Source organism: Rattus rattus, chromosome 10, assembly GCF_011064425.1.
Source record: "Rattus rattus isolate New Zealand chromosome 10, Rrattus_CSIRO_v1, whole genome shotgun sequence".
Lineage (NCBI taxonomy): Eukaryota > Metazoa > Chordata > Mammalia > Rodentia > Muridae > Rattus > Rattus rattus.
Window position 1 is genome coordinate 30,792,677 of NC_046163.1, and position 18,926 is coordinate 30,811,602.

Consider the following 18,926-nt stretch of genomic DNA (forward strand, 5'->3'; position numbering starts at 1 on the left):
CTGGGTTCGGTCCTCAGCTCCGAAAAAAAAAAAAAACAAAAAAAACAACAACAACAAAAAAAAAAAATCAGAGGATGTTTTACCATTATGCAGTGGAATGACTTAAAAATATTGGCAATAGCACATTTGTTAAAAAGCCCTCTTCTGTTTAAAGGTGTATGCAGCAACTGCTGGCCGTGTCTCCAGTCCAGTTCTACACTTTTTGATCATTTGTAACAGTTCACAAATTTAAGAAACTTAAAACTTCAAAGTATTTTGCATGAGTATTATTTTTCCTTTTCAAGACAAGGTCAGGATCTCTAACCTGGCCTGGTGCTTACTTTGTAGATCATGTTGGCCTCTAACTAGAGTGTGTGTCTCTGCCTCCCAACTGCTAGAATTAAGGGTACACAGCCCCCACACCCAACTGAGCTTTTGTTTATTATGACTTTTAATGTAATATTCTGATGTTTAGAATAGTTTGCCACTACTCAAAGTGTTTTACAATTCTTTAACGATAATCATCTTAGGAAAGGTAGAATGCAAGAATCCTGTTTTTATCTAACCTTCAACAGCTGTGGAAGGAGGCAGACACTAAAGAGTCCAGGTAAAACAGTGCCGTAGTTGCAAGGTTAGTTCAGGAGTAACAACAAAAGCTCTTACTAGAGCCTGGATTTGAAGGATCTAAGTTGAGTCTTGAGAAGGGTATGGGTGACAACATATGTTAACAAGAATGGAACAAGGCATAAAGTGAATTAACTGAGTCAAAAAAGGGAAATTAGAATGAATACCAAATCTTTAGTAAGACCAAACATCAAGACCACCATTAGAAAGTTCACTGTGTGGAGGATACAAAGGAACAACTGCCATCAATCAAGTTAATTGGAAGTTAAAACAATAGACTTGAGTGGCAGGTGTTTGTGCAATGGCCAATAAAATACTGGGTTTACAGTGGCACACACCTTTAATGCCAGCACTGAGGGGGCAGATGTAAACATAGTTCCAAGCCAGCCAGGGCTACATAGAAAACAAAATCCAACTGTGTGCCAATACTCATTTGTTCTGCCTGTGACCCTGAACCCTGCTGCCTAATTGACAGCAATAAAAACATATTAAAATACTCAAGTTGTTAGAACATGCAGACTTCCTAAGGTACAGGAGGAACTGCAAGATCCAGTAGGCACTTTAAAAAGTACAGTTCAGTAATACCTAGGATTAAGTAAATACTTTGGCAATTTAAATAATCACCAATGTAAAAGTAAAATGGGATTCCTTTCCACATAAACCTGTATGTGATTAGAGCTCCCCAAACTGAAAGTCACAGTAGCTTACCAACTTGCCAATGATACACACTATAATACTGTAGGATAAGAAGATGGTACTGACTGCAAACACCGAGAAGTAAAAATTGCCCTTGTTTTGACAACACTTACTAAAACTGGGTCCATTCAAAGATTAGTATGGCTCTACACAATGAATCTTTAGGAGGACACTAAAAGAAGTATGAAAACCTTGTATTTTTAAAGAGCAATGAAGTTAATGCCACCTGTTTAAGAACACTGGACTGTTAGCAGAAGGCCCAACCTTTGAGAATATCTAACAGCCTAGCTGAGCGTCTGAGTCTTGGCTTCTGCAGACATGTCAACACAATTTTTCCCAATACAATCAGTCATTTAACCCACCTTTGGCGGGTCAGTCTTAACGCATTTCAACTGCTTGGCCTTGACTTAGGAAAGTTCTTGAGCAGTCTTTAACTAGATGCGGATCACTGTACAAGGTACTTCTCCATGGCGAACACTGTTTCCAGCAAGTATTCATGAGGCTGGCAATCGGGGAAACTTTGCTTTGCTGTGATGGCATTTAGGCTTTTCACTTCCATTGAAACAATCTAGCTACCACAATTCCGTTTTTCTACTTGGTACAGCGTATTCTATTTAGGGCAGTGACATAGCAACTTTTGATGCCATACGGCCTGACCACACGTTCCAAAAGCACACCTATGGGAGCATCCTGGATGCTGCTGGGGTGGACATCTCCCAGGTAGCTAGATGTCAAACAATTAACATATTTTAAATAAGGTGGAGAAACAAGTGAGGGAAATCTATATCCCTGTATGAAACGCTAGCTTCCATGTGGGCAGGTACCTGTTAAGCAGTAATGTAAGTAGAAAGCACAACACACAAGTCTCCAGTTCTGTAGCATTATGGAAAAGGGGAAACAAATAGCAAACTTACTGGGCATAAACCCCAAAGTGGGGCCTTGAATGAACTGGTTAATTACATGGTTGTGCATTCAATAAAGCTCACAGTAATATACAAAGGAAAATTTTTCCTAGCTAACCCAGAAAGTAAAGTAGGCTTAAAAAAAAGGGTAGGACAGATCTATATTTTACCTTGGTAAGGAACCAGTTACTCTAACGGTGGAGGCATCTGTACTGAGCTGATAGTTTAGCTAGTAACCGTTAGTTCACAGCAGAATTGCAAAGGTTGAGAAAAGATTAAAACTCAGTAACATTAAAGATGAAACTGGGAGTAGGGTAAAGTTGGTAAAGTGCTTGCTTAGCATGCAGGAAGACTTGTGTTTCACCTTTAGCACCTTACAAACTTAATGTGGTGACAAGCCTACTGTAATGCCAGCCAGATGGAAGGGGATGGGCGTGTGTGTGTGTGTGTGTGTGTGTGTGTGTGTGTGTGTGTGTGTGTGTGTGTGTGTGTGTGAGATTTGAGTGCCTTCCATGTAGCCCAAGCTAGCCTTAAACTAACAGCAATCCTGCTTCAGTCTCCTGATCCTGAAGTGCTGGGATTAGTTGTGCAACACACAGATTCACGGTTATAGTTATTCAATTTTATGTGTGAGGGTGTTTGCATGTATAATGATGTACCAGATACATGCTGGAAAGAAGTGGGGTTTGATGCCCTGAAACTGAAGTTTCTGATGGTTGTGAGCCATCTGTCATGTCTTGTAGCTGTGGCTAGCCTCTGGAAATAACTATGTAGATAGACCAGGCTAGTCTCAAACTTATGATCTTACCCTATCCTTGTGAATACTTGAACTGTAGGCATAAGACACCATACCTAACATCCGTGGATATGTGTGTGTGCGTGTATGTGTGTGTGTAGACTAGGGGTCCTCAAGGACTGAATTCCTGTCACTTCCTGAGACAGATTCACTCTGAACCTTAAGCTCACTGATTCAGCTAGACCATGTCCAGCAAGCCCCAGGATTCTCCGGGCTCTGTTTCCTTCCCACTAGCATTCATTACACATACGCACCATTACTGGCTTTCTCACCTGGCTGCAGGAATCATACTCAGGTCGTCATGTCAGCATAGCAGGCCTTTTCCAAATACCTAATCCTGTTTCATATAAAGTAAAATTCTATACTGGAAAGCTGGCTTGGCTCGGGTTAAGAGTATCTCCTGCTTTTACCATGGATCCAGGTTTGATTCTCAGCACCCATGTGTTGCCTCACAACTCTTAAGTACAGGTTCAGGGTATGCACGACCCTCTTCTGACCTCTGTGGGTACCAGACACCTGGTATACACAGAGAATGGTTAGTTATTATAAACACAAAACTTTTTGAAAATTCCATGCTTCGCTATTTGGTACTGTTTTATGAACTTTTCCAACCTAATCTATTTCCTTCCTAAGAAAGGATACTTTTTTGGGCCAAGGAAAACTGACTAAAGGATACTCCACTAAGACTTGCAGTGGACAACTACAACTGCAGATTAGAACTTCATAGATCTATTTCTATTTCACTTTATGACATTATGGGTCTTTCTCCTAGAAGATCATCACAAAATAGATGTGAGCACTACTTTCTTGATATTTTGAATGTCATCTTAACAGAGAACAGGTTTCTCAGTCAGCTCATATTTATGTAGTGTTTTGGCCAACTCTCAGAGTGTGTTCACATTCCCAACTTGACAACTTCCTGGCCCACCTGGCTGCTGGAATACTTGTCAGCCTTGAAACATGATAGGCCAGGATGAATGACCTTCCCTACTGGATATGCAGACAGATCTGTACCCTCCAAAGTGCTACTCAGAATACTTGCAATTTAGAAACGGGACAAGCTAGCCACCCTGTATTTTTCATTGTTCTTGGATCTTTTGCTCATCTACGTACTTGAGTGACTGAAGCTCCATGCACGTGAGACCACACTATCCTGTGTTTAATTCAGTGTGACCAGTTATGGTAAGCAAGCGCTGACAAATTGACTACAGGTTCTACCTCTCCTTAGACTTGAAAACTCTGGTGTGCACTGGGTAACACGCCACTTAACAAATTCAAATCATTGCACCTCTATTAGACCTTGGAATGTACAACAAAAAGGCACTGTTCTGGCATAAAGTACCCTGAAATACCGCCTTCCCCAAGGGATTTATTTAAGACTATATGTAGCACATTAAAAAATATCCAGGCTAGGGGGTCAGGGCAGGGACATAGAATTCAGTCTGTATAGGCCTGCCATGCTGACGTGAGGTGATACCTGCACCCAGGTGAGAAAGCCAGTAGTGGTGCATACGTGTAATATTAGTGCAGAGGAAGCAGAGACAGGAGAATCCTGTTCACTGAGGGACCCTAGCTCAGGAAGTGACTCAATCACACTTCACCTCATTTTTGAGATAGATTCTGTCCACTAAGCTCTGGGATCTACCTGTCTCTGCCTCCACAGCCTGAGGATACAGGCAGATGCTGCTATGCCTGGCTTTTAAGTGGCAGCTGGAATCTGAGCTCAGGCCCTCATGTTTTCACGGCAAGCACTTTCCTCAAGTCAGCATGGTGCTGCCTTCCTGTAATGCTTGCCTTATGGAGTCCAAAGAGGGAAGACTACCACAAATTTAAGGCCAAACTGACCTATGAGGCCAGCCAGAGTAATGCAATAATGCCCTTGTCTCAAAAACTGAGGAGGAAGACTTCCTGACATGCTGAAGCTTCCAGCTGCTGCTCATGGCTCTGCTGGACAATCGTGTGTCCACAAACCTTAATGTGGCTTTTCTCACCTCACAAGCATACAGCTGAGCAGTGCCTGTACCAACTACTACTGAATGTCCAGAACTAGTCTTCCTACTGGAAAGACTTTTACAATCACACCTTATACTCATTTCAGAGACAGTATCTGGGAGTAAACTGAAAAGCAAAATACTACTAAAATAAGTTATTTATTGCTGTTTGAAAAATAAATTAACATTTATTATAGAATATCAAATTTGATTTCATCTAATATATTAACAAAAGCATAATACACTCCAGTAAACAAGGATTTCCAACTTAATGTGTAACTAAGTCATTAAACACTTGAGTTTTAGGGCAAACAGCTGCCACTGCTGTTTAATTCCCAAAATCCACACTGCTTCACATTTAAGGGGAAACATCTGAGGGGCTCTTCCCTACTGAAAACACAGAAAAACGACATCCTCAAAGCAGCTACAGAGAAGGTGCTAGTTCAAAATTCTACTTCATGTCCCTGCAGGAGCTGGTGGGTTTCCCAGCAGTCTTATGTAAGTGACAGTTGGTCCACGAAAGCAGCCATGTGGAATGTGGAAGCATGGTCACGTCTTGAGTCTTAGGGTTTGGCAGTGTCTGGTCATGTGCTCACAGTAGGGTTAGGAAAGATGCTAAGGCTGCAGGCTGCTGCCTTGTCACAGTGATCCTGCCTCAGGGACACTGAGAAGACGGCTGTCTTCTCCTTGAGGTAGGAAGCATTGTCAGCTCCAGGAGAGCTGGGTCCTCAGTTATACTACACTGGATTCAATGAGATGCTCAACACAACATTTTGGTTTATGTTATCTATGAAAGGTTTTTTTTTTCACTTCTTCTAGGTTTGGTTCAAAAAAAGGAACCAGAAAGAAAGTTACTGTGTCACTCATGAAGACAGATGTCATTCCTCCTGTGAACTTAAGTCCTGCTGTTGAGCATGCCTTCACACCATCCTCTGCTTTTGGCCTCCATGTAGACAGAGGCACTGCACTGCTGCATGGTGTATTCCATCTCAATCAGTTGGCGGCATCCAATGGTTAATTTTTCCCTAGGGGATAAAGAAGTGGTAAATCACCACAAGACAATCAGGAATCCCAGAGGCAGAGGAAGGCAGGTATCTGTGAGTTCTCAGGCAACCTGGGCTATGTAGTGAGTTCCCAGTCTAGCCAGGGCTGCACATCCTGACTCAACAACTATTTATTTTTAAGTGTATATATACATGTATGTCTATGTGGGTTTATACTTATGAGTATAGTGTGCAGAGACCAGAAGAATGTGTCAGATCCTCCTGGGGTAGAGTTATTGGTGAGAAGCCCAAGTTGCATGCTGGCAGCTGAACTCCAGTCTTCTCCAAAAAGCAACATGACTTCCTAACCTCTGAGCTATCTCTCCAGCCCACTACCTACATCTGACTCCTGGGCCCACACAGAAGGAAGGAAGTGATTCTCCAAATTACACTCCACCTTTACCATGTGTACTGTGATACACCACATACACACATACACCACGTAATCTTTAAATAAACAGTTCTACAGCTAGGTGTGGTGGCTCTTGAAATTGGGTGGGTAAGCAGGTAAGAGGATGGAATATGATCAAAATACATTGTATGAAATTCTCAAAAGAATAAAATATTATTTATAAAAATTTTGGCTTTGAGTTACCATAAACCTATTTCCAATATTTAAACAAAATTAGTTTTGATTTTTCTGCCAATTCTTCACAACTAATCAAAAAAAAAAAAAAAAAAATTTCAGAAGAGCCTTGTACAAGGTTCAAAAAACAGAAGAAAATGTTTTCTTATAGATTCTAAAAACCAAAATTATTAGGAAGGTCTACATTCCTACCCTTGGTCATTCATTCTAAAATTGAAAACAAGCTAGCAGAGATATCTTTCAGTAACTGAATGTATTTCTCTATCCTTCCTTTTTCTTCTCTACCCTCAAGGTTAAGAGGGGCTCCTCTCCTCTTCAGCCTGGTGGCACTGAATTCCTTCATGCGTCAGTATCCTGATAGTGATCACTCCTATTATTTCCTGAGGTGAATTGTCAGTACAGAAAGCTGTTCATGGTGATGGAACTCTGCCGTTCCTTTCAAGACTGTCTGCAGGGCAGATAACCAGCCTGACCTCCTGTTCCAGCATCTGCAGTGAGTCGTCTTCCCTGAGAACCATTTCTCGGCAAGGGGACCTTCACAAACAGAAGCAGCACCCAATACAGTCTTGGATACTTCCTAACTTCAAGAAGGTTCTTTCCTGAGGTCTATAAAAGCCATTTATCTGAGTCTAAGTTACAATGAAAACTATTTCTATTTTCTTCCTCTGACAGTCTAAGTTGCCTAACGTGGCTTAAATCTGTGACCTTCATGTCTCACCTTCTAAGCATCTGAGATTATAGGCATGCACCACCACACCAACCTAACATCCTAAAGTTCTGAATTCACACAGCACAGATAGGATACAGCCCACATGAACAAAAGCTCTTTACAGTCTTCAATAATCTATAAAAAGAGATGGTGGTTCATATTCATATTCCAATTATCAGGGAGACTGAGACCAGAGGACTTGTTGGCTCTCACAAATTCAAAACCAGTCTGAGCAATATAGCAAGACCTTGCTTCAGAATAAATAAATAAAATTGTATATAAAATCATACATGAAAGAATCTTGAAGTCAAACATGTGAAAACCATTATAAAAACTATATGGCTGATAAATTAATAGGGCTTTGCATATATGAAATATTTTGCACTAATATGGGTTGAAAAAAATCAAGAGGTTAGGGAGATCACTTGAGGAAAGTGCTTGCCATGAAAACGTGAGGGCCTGAGCTCAGATTCCAGCTGCCACATAAAAGCCAGGCATAGCAGCATCTGCCTGTATCCTCAGGCTGTGGAGGCAGAGACAGGTAGAACCCAGAGCTCAGTGGACAGAGTCTATCTCAAAATTGAGGGAGAGAGTGACTGATATCCACTGCTGGCCTCACAAGCTTACACACATACACACATACACACATACACACACACACACACACACACGCACACACCCTAAGAAAATTGCTTCATTCTCCCACAGTGATAGATGGTAAAGTTTGTTAGTGATATCTCATGTACATACAGATGTGCTTACCGATACTCAGTCTGAGAAACACAATCGTAAAGTTCCTGGGCAGTGAATCTGACATTTTTGTTTACCTGAAAAGAACCAAGGTGCAGTTATTAATGAGATATGTTAAAGTGAATGAGCAGGGAAAGTACAGCTACAGTGCAGCATACCGAGCAGAATCGCAGATCCACTCACTGGCTAAAACACAAGTGAGGCAGTAACAGGAAGCTCAGTGAGCGAGCACAGTGTTAACAGCAAACCCTGTGCAAGCTTTAGTCCTACTTTACAACTCACCTACTCATTGAACTGGAAATAGTAGACAATTGAGTACACCTGAATGCAGTGCAATTTTTGATTTGAAAGCAGATTACTCGGGCATTCCACTGGACAGAAAAAATACTTCTGTAAGCTACTGAAAAGGTCTGATTTGGAGGCTGGAGAGATGGCTCAGTGGTTAAGAGCACTGACTGCTCTTCCAGAGGTCCTGAGTTCAATTCCCAGCAGCACATGGTGGCTCACAACCATCTGCAATGGGATCCGATAGCCACTTTTGCTGTGTCTGAAGACAGCTACAGTGTATTCACACATATAAATAAATAACAATTGTTAAAAAGGTCTGATTTAAAAAAAAAAAAAAAAAGGTCTGATTTAGGAAAAGGTTGAATCACACATACTTCTGTCCCTCTGTCTTCCCTTTGCTCACATTCATTCATTCATTCATTCCTTTTCTTCCTCCCTCCCACTTCCTTATGATTCTAGAAATTACACTCAGAGCTTCATGCATGCTAAACAAATGCTCTACTTTAGAGCTATGCCCTAGTCATGGACATTTCTGAAAATCATTTTTTTAAAAAATCTGTTATAACGCAGAGACATAAATTATAAAACCATAAATGTAAAAGTCTATCATTCAAATGTTGCACATCTGAGATGCAAAGTGAAAGAATCCTTTTTGAAAATTTTCTTTATCATTAGTATGGGGATATGTGTATTAGTGTGGTGCATTTATGCCATGGTGCAAGTGTCAGAGGATAAATCTGAGTCTTTAGATTCCAGGGATGAAACTCACATCACCAGACTGCATAGCAAGGACTTTTGCGAGCTGAGGCATCTCACTAGTACTAATGCAGCGATGTTCTATTCTCTATGTACGTGAGTCACTGGTCTGGTTCAAGGCCTCTATCTTCTGCTACACCATCAATACTACCTCTCACTGGGACTCCTCTTAGACAGCCCACTGTTGCCCTGTGTCGTGGAGATGTGGCAGCTTTGGATCTGCAGGACTGGCCCCTCTCACAGGCTCCAGCAGCTCCCAGATGGCGTAGGGGTTAGAGTGAACCAACTCCCACGGCCTGGATCTGGGCCTGGGCAGGAGCGGAGTTCTTCAGTCTGCCAGCTCTCCCTCCACAACTGCCCAAGGGCAGTTCATCCAAGTGCCTAAGCTTTCATTGCATATCATATATATAAATATATATATCGCACAAATGGCATTGGCAAATTTTTATGACGCTCAGAAACTTTAATTTAGACCAGCCTAACAAAACAGGCCTCAACAGGTACAGAAAGATAGAAATAATCCCATGCGTCCTATCAGACCACCACCGGCTAAAGCTGGTCTTCAATAAGAATAAGGAAAGACGCCCACATATACATGGAAGTTGAACAATGCTCTACTCAACGATAACCTGGTCAAGGAAGAAATAAAGAAAGAAATTAAAGACTGTTTAGAATTTAATGAAAATGAAGGCACAACATACCCAAACTTATGGGACACAATGAAAGCTGTGCTAAGAGGAAAACTCATAGCTCTGAGTGCCTGCAGAAAGAAACAGGAGAGAGCATCTGTCACCAGCTTGACAGCACACCTAAAAGCTCTAGAACAAAAAGAAGCAAATACACCCAGGAGGAGTAGAAGGCAGGAAATAATCAAACTCAGAGCTGAAATCAATCAAGTAGAAACAAAAAGGACTGTACAAAGAATCAACAGAACCAAAAGCTGGTTCTTTGAGAAAATCAACAAGATAGATAAACCCTTAGCCAGACTAACCAGTGGACACAGAGAGTGTGTCCAAATTAACAAAATCAGAAATGAAAAGGGAGAAATAACAACAGAATCAGAGAAAATTCAAAAAATCATCAGATCCTACTACAAAAGCCTATATTCAACAAAACTTGAAAATCTGGAGGAAATGGACAATTTCCTAGACAGATACCAGGTTCTGAAGTTAAATCAGGAACAGATAAACCATTTAAACAACCCCATAACTCCTAACAAAATAGAAGCAGTTATTAAAAGTCTCCCAACCAAAAAGAGCCCAGGTCCAGATGGATTCAGTGCAGAATTCTATCAGACCTTCATAGAAGACCTCATACCAATACTATCCAGACTATTCCACAAAATTGAAACGGATAGAACGCTACTGAATTCCTTCTATAAAGCCACAATTACTCTTATACCTAAACCACACAAAGACCCAACAAAGAAAGAGAACCTTAGACCAATTTCTCTTATGAACATCGACGCAAAAATACTCAATAAAATTCTTGCAAACCAAATCCAAGAACACATCAAAACAATCATCCATCATGATCAAGTAGGCTTCATCCCAGGTATACAGGGATGGTTTAATATACGGAAAACCATCAACGTAATCCACTATATAAACAAACTGAAAGATAAAAACCACATGATCATTTCATTAGATGCTGAGAAAGCATTTAACAAAATTCAACACCCCTTCATGATAAAAGTCCTGGAAAAAACAGGAATTCAAGGCCCATTCCTAAGCATAGTAAAAGCAATATACAGCAAACCAGCAGCTAACATTAAACTAAATGGAGAGAAACTTGAAACAATCCCACTAAAATCAGGGACTAGACAAGGCTGCCACTCTCCCCTATTTATTCAATATAGTTCTCAAAGTCCTAGCCAGAGCAATCAGACAACAAAAGGAGATCAAAGGGATACAGATTGGAAAGGAAGAAGTCAAAATACCACTATTTGCAGATGATATGACAGTATATTCAAACAATCCCAAAAGTTCCACCAGAGAACTATTAAACCTGATAAAAACCTTCAATAAAGTGGCTGGGTATAAAATGAACTCAAATAAATCAGTAGCCTTCCTCTACACAAAAGAGAAACAAGTAGAGAAAGAAATTAGGGAAAAGACACCCTTCATAATAGTCCCAAATAATATAAAATACCTTGGCGTGACTTTAACCAAGCAAGTGAAAGATCTGTATGATAAGAACTTCAAGCCTCTGAAGAAAGAAATTGAAGATCTCAGAAGATGGAAAGATCTCCCATGCTCATGGATTGGCAGGATTAATATAGTAAAAATGGCCACTTTACCAAAAGCCATTTTACCAAAAGCGATCTACAGATTCAATGCAATTCCTATCAAAATTCCAATCCAATTCTTCATAGAGTTAGACAGAACAATTTGCAAATTCATCTGGAATAACAAAAAACCCAGGATAGCTAAGACTATCCTCAACAATAAAGGGACTTCCGGGGCAATCACTATCCCTGAACTCAAGCAGTATTACAGAGCAATAGTGATAAAAACTGCATGGTATTGGTACAGAGACAGGCAGATAGACCAGTGGAATAGAACTGAAGACCCAGAAATGAACCCACACACCTATGGTCACTTGATTTTTGACAAAGGAGCCAAAACCATCCAATGGAAAAAAAGATAGCATTTTCAGCCAATGGTGCTGGTTCAACTGGAGGTCAGCATGTGGAAGAATGCAGATCAATCCATGCTTATCACCCTGTACAAAGCTTAAGTCCAAGTGGATCAAGGACCTCCACATCAAACCAGATACACTCAAACTAATAGAAGAAAAGTGGGGAAAAATCTCGAACACATGGGCACTGGAAAAAACTTCCTGAACAAAACACCAATGGCTCTTGCTCTAAGATCAAGAATCGACAAATGGGATCTCGTAAAACTACAAAGCTTCTGTAAGGCAAAGGACACCATTGTTAGGACAAAACAGCAACCAAGAAATTGGGAAGAGATCTTTACCAATCCTACAACAGATAGAGGGCTCATATCCAAAATATACAAAGAACTCACGAAGTTAGACTGCAGGGAGACAAATAACTCTATTAAAAATGGGGTTCAGAGCTAAACAAAGAATTCACAGCTAAGGAATGCCAAATGGCTGAGAAGCACCTAAAGAAATGTTCAACATCTTTAATCATAAGGGAAATGCAAATCAAAACAACCCTGAGATACCACCTTACACCAGTCAGAATGGCTAAGATCAAAAACTCAGGTGACAGCAGATGCTGGCGAGGATGTGAAGAAAGAGGAACACTCCTCCATTGTTGCTGGGATTGCAGACTGGTACAACCACTCTGGAAATCAGTCTGGAGGTTCCTCAGAAAATTGGACATTGAACTACCTGAGGACCCAGCTATACCTCTCTTGGGCATATACCCAAAAGGTGCTCCAACATATAACAAAGACACATGCTCCACTATGTTCATAGCAGCCTTATTTATAATAGCCAGAAGCTAGAAAGAACCCAGATTCCCTTCAACAGAGGAATGGATACAGAAAATGTGGTACATCTACACAATGGAATATTACTCAGCTATCAAAAACAATGACTTTATGAAATTCATAGGCAAATGGATGGAACTGGAAAATATCATCCTGAGTGAGGTAACCCAATCACAGAAAAACACACATGGTATGCACTCATTGACAAGTGGATATGAGCCCAAATGCTTGAATTGCTCTAGATGCACAGAACACATGAAACTCAAGAAGGATGACCAAAATGCGAATGCTTCACTCCTTCTTTAAAAGGGGAACAAGAATACCCTTGGCAGGGAATAGGGAGGCAAAGTTTAGAACAGAGGCTGAAGAAATGCCCATTCAGAGCCTGCCCCACATGTGGCCCATACATATGCAGCCACCGAACTAGATAAGATGGATGAAGCAAAGAGGTACAGGCTGACAGGAACTGGATGTAGATCTCTCCTGAGAGACACAGCCAGAATACGGCAAATATATAGGCGAATGCCAGCAGCAAACCACTGAACTGAGAACGGGACCCCCTTGAAGGAATCAGAGAAAGGACTGAAAAACAGAAGGGGCTTGAGACCCCATATGAACAACAATGCCAACCAACCAGAACTTCCAGGGACTAAGCCACTACCCAAAGACTAAACAGGGGCTGACTCTGGGCTCAAACTTCATAGGTAGCAAAGAATAGCCTAGTAAAGGCACCAGTGGAAGGGGAAGCCCTTGGTCCTGCCAAGGGTGGACCCCCAGTGAATATGATTCTTGGGGAGAGGGAGGTAATGGGGGGAGGATGGCGAGGGGAACACCCACATAGAAGGGGAGGGGGTGGGGTTAGGGGGATGTTGGCCTGGAAACTGGGAAAGGGAATAACATTTGAAATGTAAATAAGAAATACCCAATTTAATAAAGATGCAAAATAATAATAATAATAATAATAATAATAATAATAATAATAATAATAAAAATTTAGGCCAGCCTATACAAGATAGCAAGATCCTGGCTCAAAAGAAAAAATTCTTCATTTCAAGAAAATATCAATAGCAATCTTGTCGTATTTATTTATATTCAAATATATAATATATAAATAATATATTTTTCATACCTCATACTTGATTAGGAAGTTATAGAGAGTCTCAACATCTTGGCAATTACTATTAGGAGCCAAAATCCTAAAATAAATAAATTAATAATAAATTAATAAAAGGACCATAAAAATTAATTTTAAACAAATCTTTAATTTTCTCCTTCAAACATTTATATGTTATTGATGTTTATCAAGTTTATCAAAAGGTTTTTCTGTAATTTCTTATGGGTGGGCATTACCACAACATAAGGAACTGTATTAAAGGGCCACAGCATTAGGAAGTTTAAGAAAACCACTGATCTAGAAGTAGAAAAGACACACTGTGAATAAAGTCAAACCTCAATGAGTAAATCCCTCTAACTCAAAATAAGAAAACCTTTATTAGTGACCAAGCATTCTGTTCATGACAATTAATTCACATGCTGAGAAGTCATCTCTAAAACTCCAACTTGAAGTTTTTAAGGTCACTAAAAAAATGTTTTGTTTCAACAAACCAGCAGAATCTAGATACAAGTAGGCCAGAGTGCTGTCACTGTGTCAACTGCTCCTTCTTTGTAAAGACAGGGTCTGGCAGTACAGACCAGTCTGACTTCAAGCTGGCGGTCTCCTGCTTCAGTTCCCTGACTGTGGCTGTGAGCCACCACACCCTGTGCCACTGAAAGAAGAACTTTTATAAATAATCTTGCAAGAGTTCAGTTATCCCAATATCACACTTAATCAAAAATACCTGCTAATAAAATAAATAAATTTTTAAATGTAAAAGTGACTAAGCACTAGTGGATCCAAAAAGATGCTGTGATCATAGCCCTCCTTAGTAATAAGTCGTATATGGTGTACCTGTCTGTGCATGGTACAAGGTATTTCAAACCAAAACTTTAACATGTGGAGGTTTTAAAACAATTAGTAAGAACCATCTTTTCTTAAAGCCTAGAACAGGTTTGATTTTTTGAAATCATATTTTATGATTAGGCCTATACAGTCAAACTTATGTTAGTTATTATTTGTCCCTACAACTAAATATAACTTTAAAAAACAGGAAAAAGGTCATCTAAAAAGAGACAGCCTCAAGGTCTGGGAAAACGGCTCAACAGGTCACGCTGCTTACTGCACAAGCAAACATGATGATCTGAATTCTGCATGACTGCACATCTGTCCCTCCAGTGCTAGGAGGTATAAACAGGTAGATTCTGGGGCTAACTGACCAGCCAATCTAGTCAAAATGGCAATCTCCAGATTCAGTTAAAGACCCTGTTTCAAATAAGATGATTAGGAGCTGCTGTAGGTACTAGGGGCCAACCCAGTTCCCTGTAGGAGCAGCAAGAGCTCTTAACCACTGACCCATCTCTCCAGCCCTGAAGTTTTCATTCAAATGTCTAACGACTAGAACGAGCACTGGATAGCTCAGTGGTTAGGAGCACTGACTGACTACTCTTGGGAGAGGAGTCAGGTTCAATTCCCAACACCCACGTGGCTGCTCACAACTGCTGAAACTCCAGTTCTAGGAAATCACAAGTCCTAGCCTCCATGGCCATCAGGCACCCACATCTTATATGCAGACAAAATACTCATAGATATAAAAGAAATACAATAGTGAGATGATGATGATGATGATGATGATGATGATGATGATGATGATGATGGTGGTGGTGGTGGTGATGACAACTTATGCCAGGCCACTATGCCCATAATTCCAGCACTCAAAAAGCAATGTCAAAAAACAAACAACTAAACAAACGAACATGAGTTCAAGGCCAGGCTGGGATACCTATTGAAATCCTGTCTCAAAACAAGATGAAACAAAACGAAACTTTGTAATTTTGGTAGTTTCTTTTTGCTCAGTGAATGATGGGATAAGTAATGTACTTTTTATTCACCCTGTCTCTCAAGAAATTAAAAAACAAACAAACAAACAAGGATAGAACAGACCACAGCAGAGAATTTCTTAACTACCAGTGCACAAATCCTCTGGAAAACTTACTAAAATTACAATTTCCTTTCTATATAAAATATGTATGGACATTTTTTTTTTCTTTTTTTTTTCGGAGCTGGGGACCGAACCGAGGGCCTTGCGCTTGCTAGGCAAGCGCTCTACCACTGAGCTAAATCCCCAACCCATGTATGGACATTCTTATTTAAGTAAGTTTAGATTAAGACTGCATTTTTATCAAGTTCTCTTACAGACAAATTGCAGAGTTGGTTAACGATACCACTTCCTCATTTTCAAAGCATAATAATCTATAAAACATTGAAGAATATGCTTCCTACTTATATCTTCCCTTGAGACAGCATCTCTTGACATAGCTCATGCTGGTCTTAAAGTCATGATGTATCCCAATGTCATCTCGAACTTGAAATTCTTTTGACCCAGCCTCTCAAATACTAGCATTACTTTAAAACAATCCACAGCTTAAGTTTATAAAGCAATTAATATGCTAGTGGATGTAAAATGATTTCAAGAGGTAACATACATACCATGCAATATTTCCAAAGCTTTTTTGATCAGAAACACTGTCAAGAAACTCTTACATATGCTTAATTTATAAATTAAATTTCATTACTGATTATATGTAAAAAGACACAATAAGTGTGGCACTCAGTTATTTGTGCTTTCAGGAATGCTCTAGCAATATTGAGATGCACATCCAGCACATAAGAGAGTACTACTGCATCTTTTGGTGGTGGTGGTGGTGGTGGTGGTGGTGATAAAGGTAGTGTTGGTGTTATGAGACAGGATTTTTCTGTGTGGCTATGGCTGTCCTGGAACTCAGAGATCCATCTGCCTCTGCCTCCCGAATGCTAGGATTAATGGTGTGCACCCCACCCCCAACCCCATCCTAGCCACTGCTGCATCTTTCACGTGACTGTTTCCATGTTGGAGTCAGAGGCTGCACTGCCTTTATCTTCAGTCCCTGGTACCTCGTATGACGTCAACTCCAGCTGGGGCTCAGGAATGTCAAGTAGTTGAAGACAAATTTAGATCCTTGCTTTCTGCATGGTGTTGTAAAGCATGGTTTTATACACCCAAGTGAGCAATAGTCACTTTAGTATTTATTATTCTTATTACTTGAAGTTAAAGGATTTATTGCACATAAAGACAGTATTTGGCTCATGTTAGGATCTACCATGTTTTAATTCACTATTAACTTAATATTGGCAAGACTTTGATAACTGTTTATCCTAAAAACCATTTAGACAAATTATGGTTCAAAATGAGATAAAATACCCTTTAAATATTAATAATGAGATGAATTTTAAGAAGCTATGAAAGGAAAAACTATCATTTCCTAAATATAACAAATATTTAAATCACACATGTATAAAAATCTCAACAATAAGACCATATTGTCTCTCACAGTGTATTTCAGTTTGATGTAAAACTGTATCCGAGGAATTAAATTCTGTTATAAATTAAATATATTTGTTTTAGAGGAGCAGTGATAATTAGCATATTTCTTCCGTGCGCCAATGTGCTCAAATGTGCCTGGTACTGTCCCAGAAGCTGTAATATAAAATAAAAACTCAGGAAGTGAGTATCTAATATTTTCTTTTCCTATAAAAGGAAAAGGTAGAAACATTTTGTGTTCTAAACTAGAAATCCATATTATCTACAGGAAAGAAAGGTAAATCTAAAAGCCAACCACCTGTTAGGTGCAGTGACATACACCTTCAATCCCAGCACTCAGGAGGCAGAGATAGGCAGGTCCACACCTGACCATCCAAGGTTGAATAGAGAGACTGTCTCAAAAAAAAATCCAATAGTTTATAACTTACTGAAGACTTCTAACAGACCTAATTAGGCTGATAAATACAGAAAAATAAAATTTAAATTTAATACAATGTTACCTTTGAATTCCTTCAAGAATATCCTTCACAGCCACCATTAACTTTTGAAGATATATAAAAGCTTCTTCAAATGATGCTATTTTTGAAGTTGTCAGGGTTGAACTTGAGTCCAGTGTTTGAAATACATCTGTGCTAAAAAAACAGAAAGAAAAGGGGTACTCGCTTAGTACTTGTAGGTGTTTTCATTGATGACATATAAAAAGTAGTACGATGACTGATCTTGTGTGACGCTTGTCTGTGTGAGGTGGAATCAAAGAACGGCATGAAAGAAGCCTGGGCGAGCGTCCACGCAAGGGGTCCAGCCACACAGCACCCACATTTAACTTAAAAGAATGGATATACAAGGCCATTTCACTCTAAAAGGCCTAAGGGATGGAGGGGAAGTAATACTAGTAACATATATTCAAGTCAATTCCCAAGAATATAAAGAATTTGGTATCTAATTAAATTAAAAGCTGGAAGTTTATCCTTGTAAATTAATAATTGCAATAATCAATGAAACCTTTAATGTCTATTCAATAAAATACTAAGACATTTTTTAAATGTTTATGCCCTATAAGGATAAAAATAAGACTAGGTACTGTGGTGCATGCTTTAATCCTAGCACTTGGGAGGCAGGAACAGGCAGGTTGAGAACTACTGGCCTTAGGCCTCACTCAGTATGGAGCTCATCAGAAAGAGGGCTCTGGCAGACGTGAGTGTAAAGCTAAAGAGGGCTAGATCAGACTGGGCCACGCCTCCCCATGAAGACAAAGGTGGGACTGACTGCAGAGGTGCATTTGCTGGGCAGGAGTGAGGCTGGCCACTGGAAGACAGAAAGGCAAAGAGCAGATTCTCAATTAGCACTCCCTCCAGTCTTTTGCTTTTCCAGTTTTGGGCATTCATAACAGTTCTCAAATTGTTACTGCTTCAAGACATAGAGTTTTGTGGAGATTCATTATGGTACCTCTGGGAAACTATTCACATGCCTAGAAGCAAAGGCAGACCTACAGAACATTAACATCAACTCCAACACCCTTTACGTAGCAACATGAAAAGACACATAAAGCCGAGCGTTGTGGCACACACCTGAGATAACGGCACTCTGGAGGTAGAGGCAGGAGGATCTCTCTGAGTTTGAGGTCAGTCTGGTCTACAGAGAGAACTCCAGGACAGCATGAGAGAGCTTGTCTCAAGAAAGAAAGAAAAAAAGAAAGAAGAGAATAAGAAATAAATAAAAAAAGAAAGAGGAAGGAAAGAAGGAAGGATGGATGGATGGATGGATGGATGGATGGATGGATGGATGGATGGATGGATGGATGGATGTGTTAAAACAGTCTAAAATCTAAGTCATGGAATTTCAGAGTTCGTAGACCTTAAAGATCAAACTGAGTTTCTGAAAGACTAGA

The 18,926-nt window shown here is 40.0% G+C and overlaps 1 protein-coding gene across 2 annotated transcripts in view; it reads right to left on the bottom strand.

The window, feature by feature from the left end:
- Nucleotides 1-5,160: 5,160 nt before the first annotated feature.
- Nucleotides 5,161-18,926, bottom strand: part of Swt1 (SWT1 RNA endoribonuclease homolog) — a 58,896-nt gene continuing 45,130 nt past the window's right edge. Inside the window, exons 17-20 of one of the 2 annotated variants that reach the window (XM_032914811.1) lie at nucleotides 17,539-17,670; nucleotides 13,714-13,780; nucleotides 8,089-8,153; nucleotides 5,161-6,013 (exon numbers count right to left, since the gene is read on the bottom strand). In XM_032914811.1, the coding sequence (XP_032770702.1) occupies nucleotides 5,884-6,013; nucleotides 8,089-8,153; nucleotides 13,714-13,780; nucleotides 17,539-17,670 (394 nt within the window). In that variant the 3' untranslated portion in view covers nucleotides 5,161-5,883. Of the gene's footprint in view, nucleotides 6,014-8,088; nucleotides 8,154-13,713; nucleotides 13,781-16,538; nucleotides 17,431-17,538; nucleotides 17,671-18,926 lie in introns of those variants that run through there. The other variant, XM_032914812.1, reaches the window with a different exon arrangement.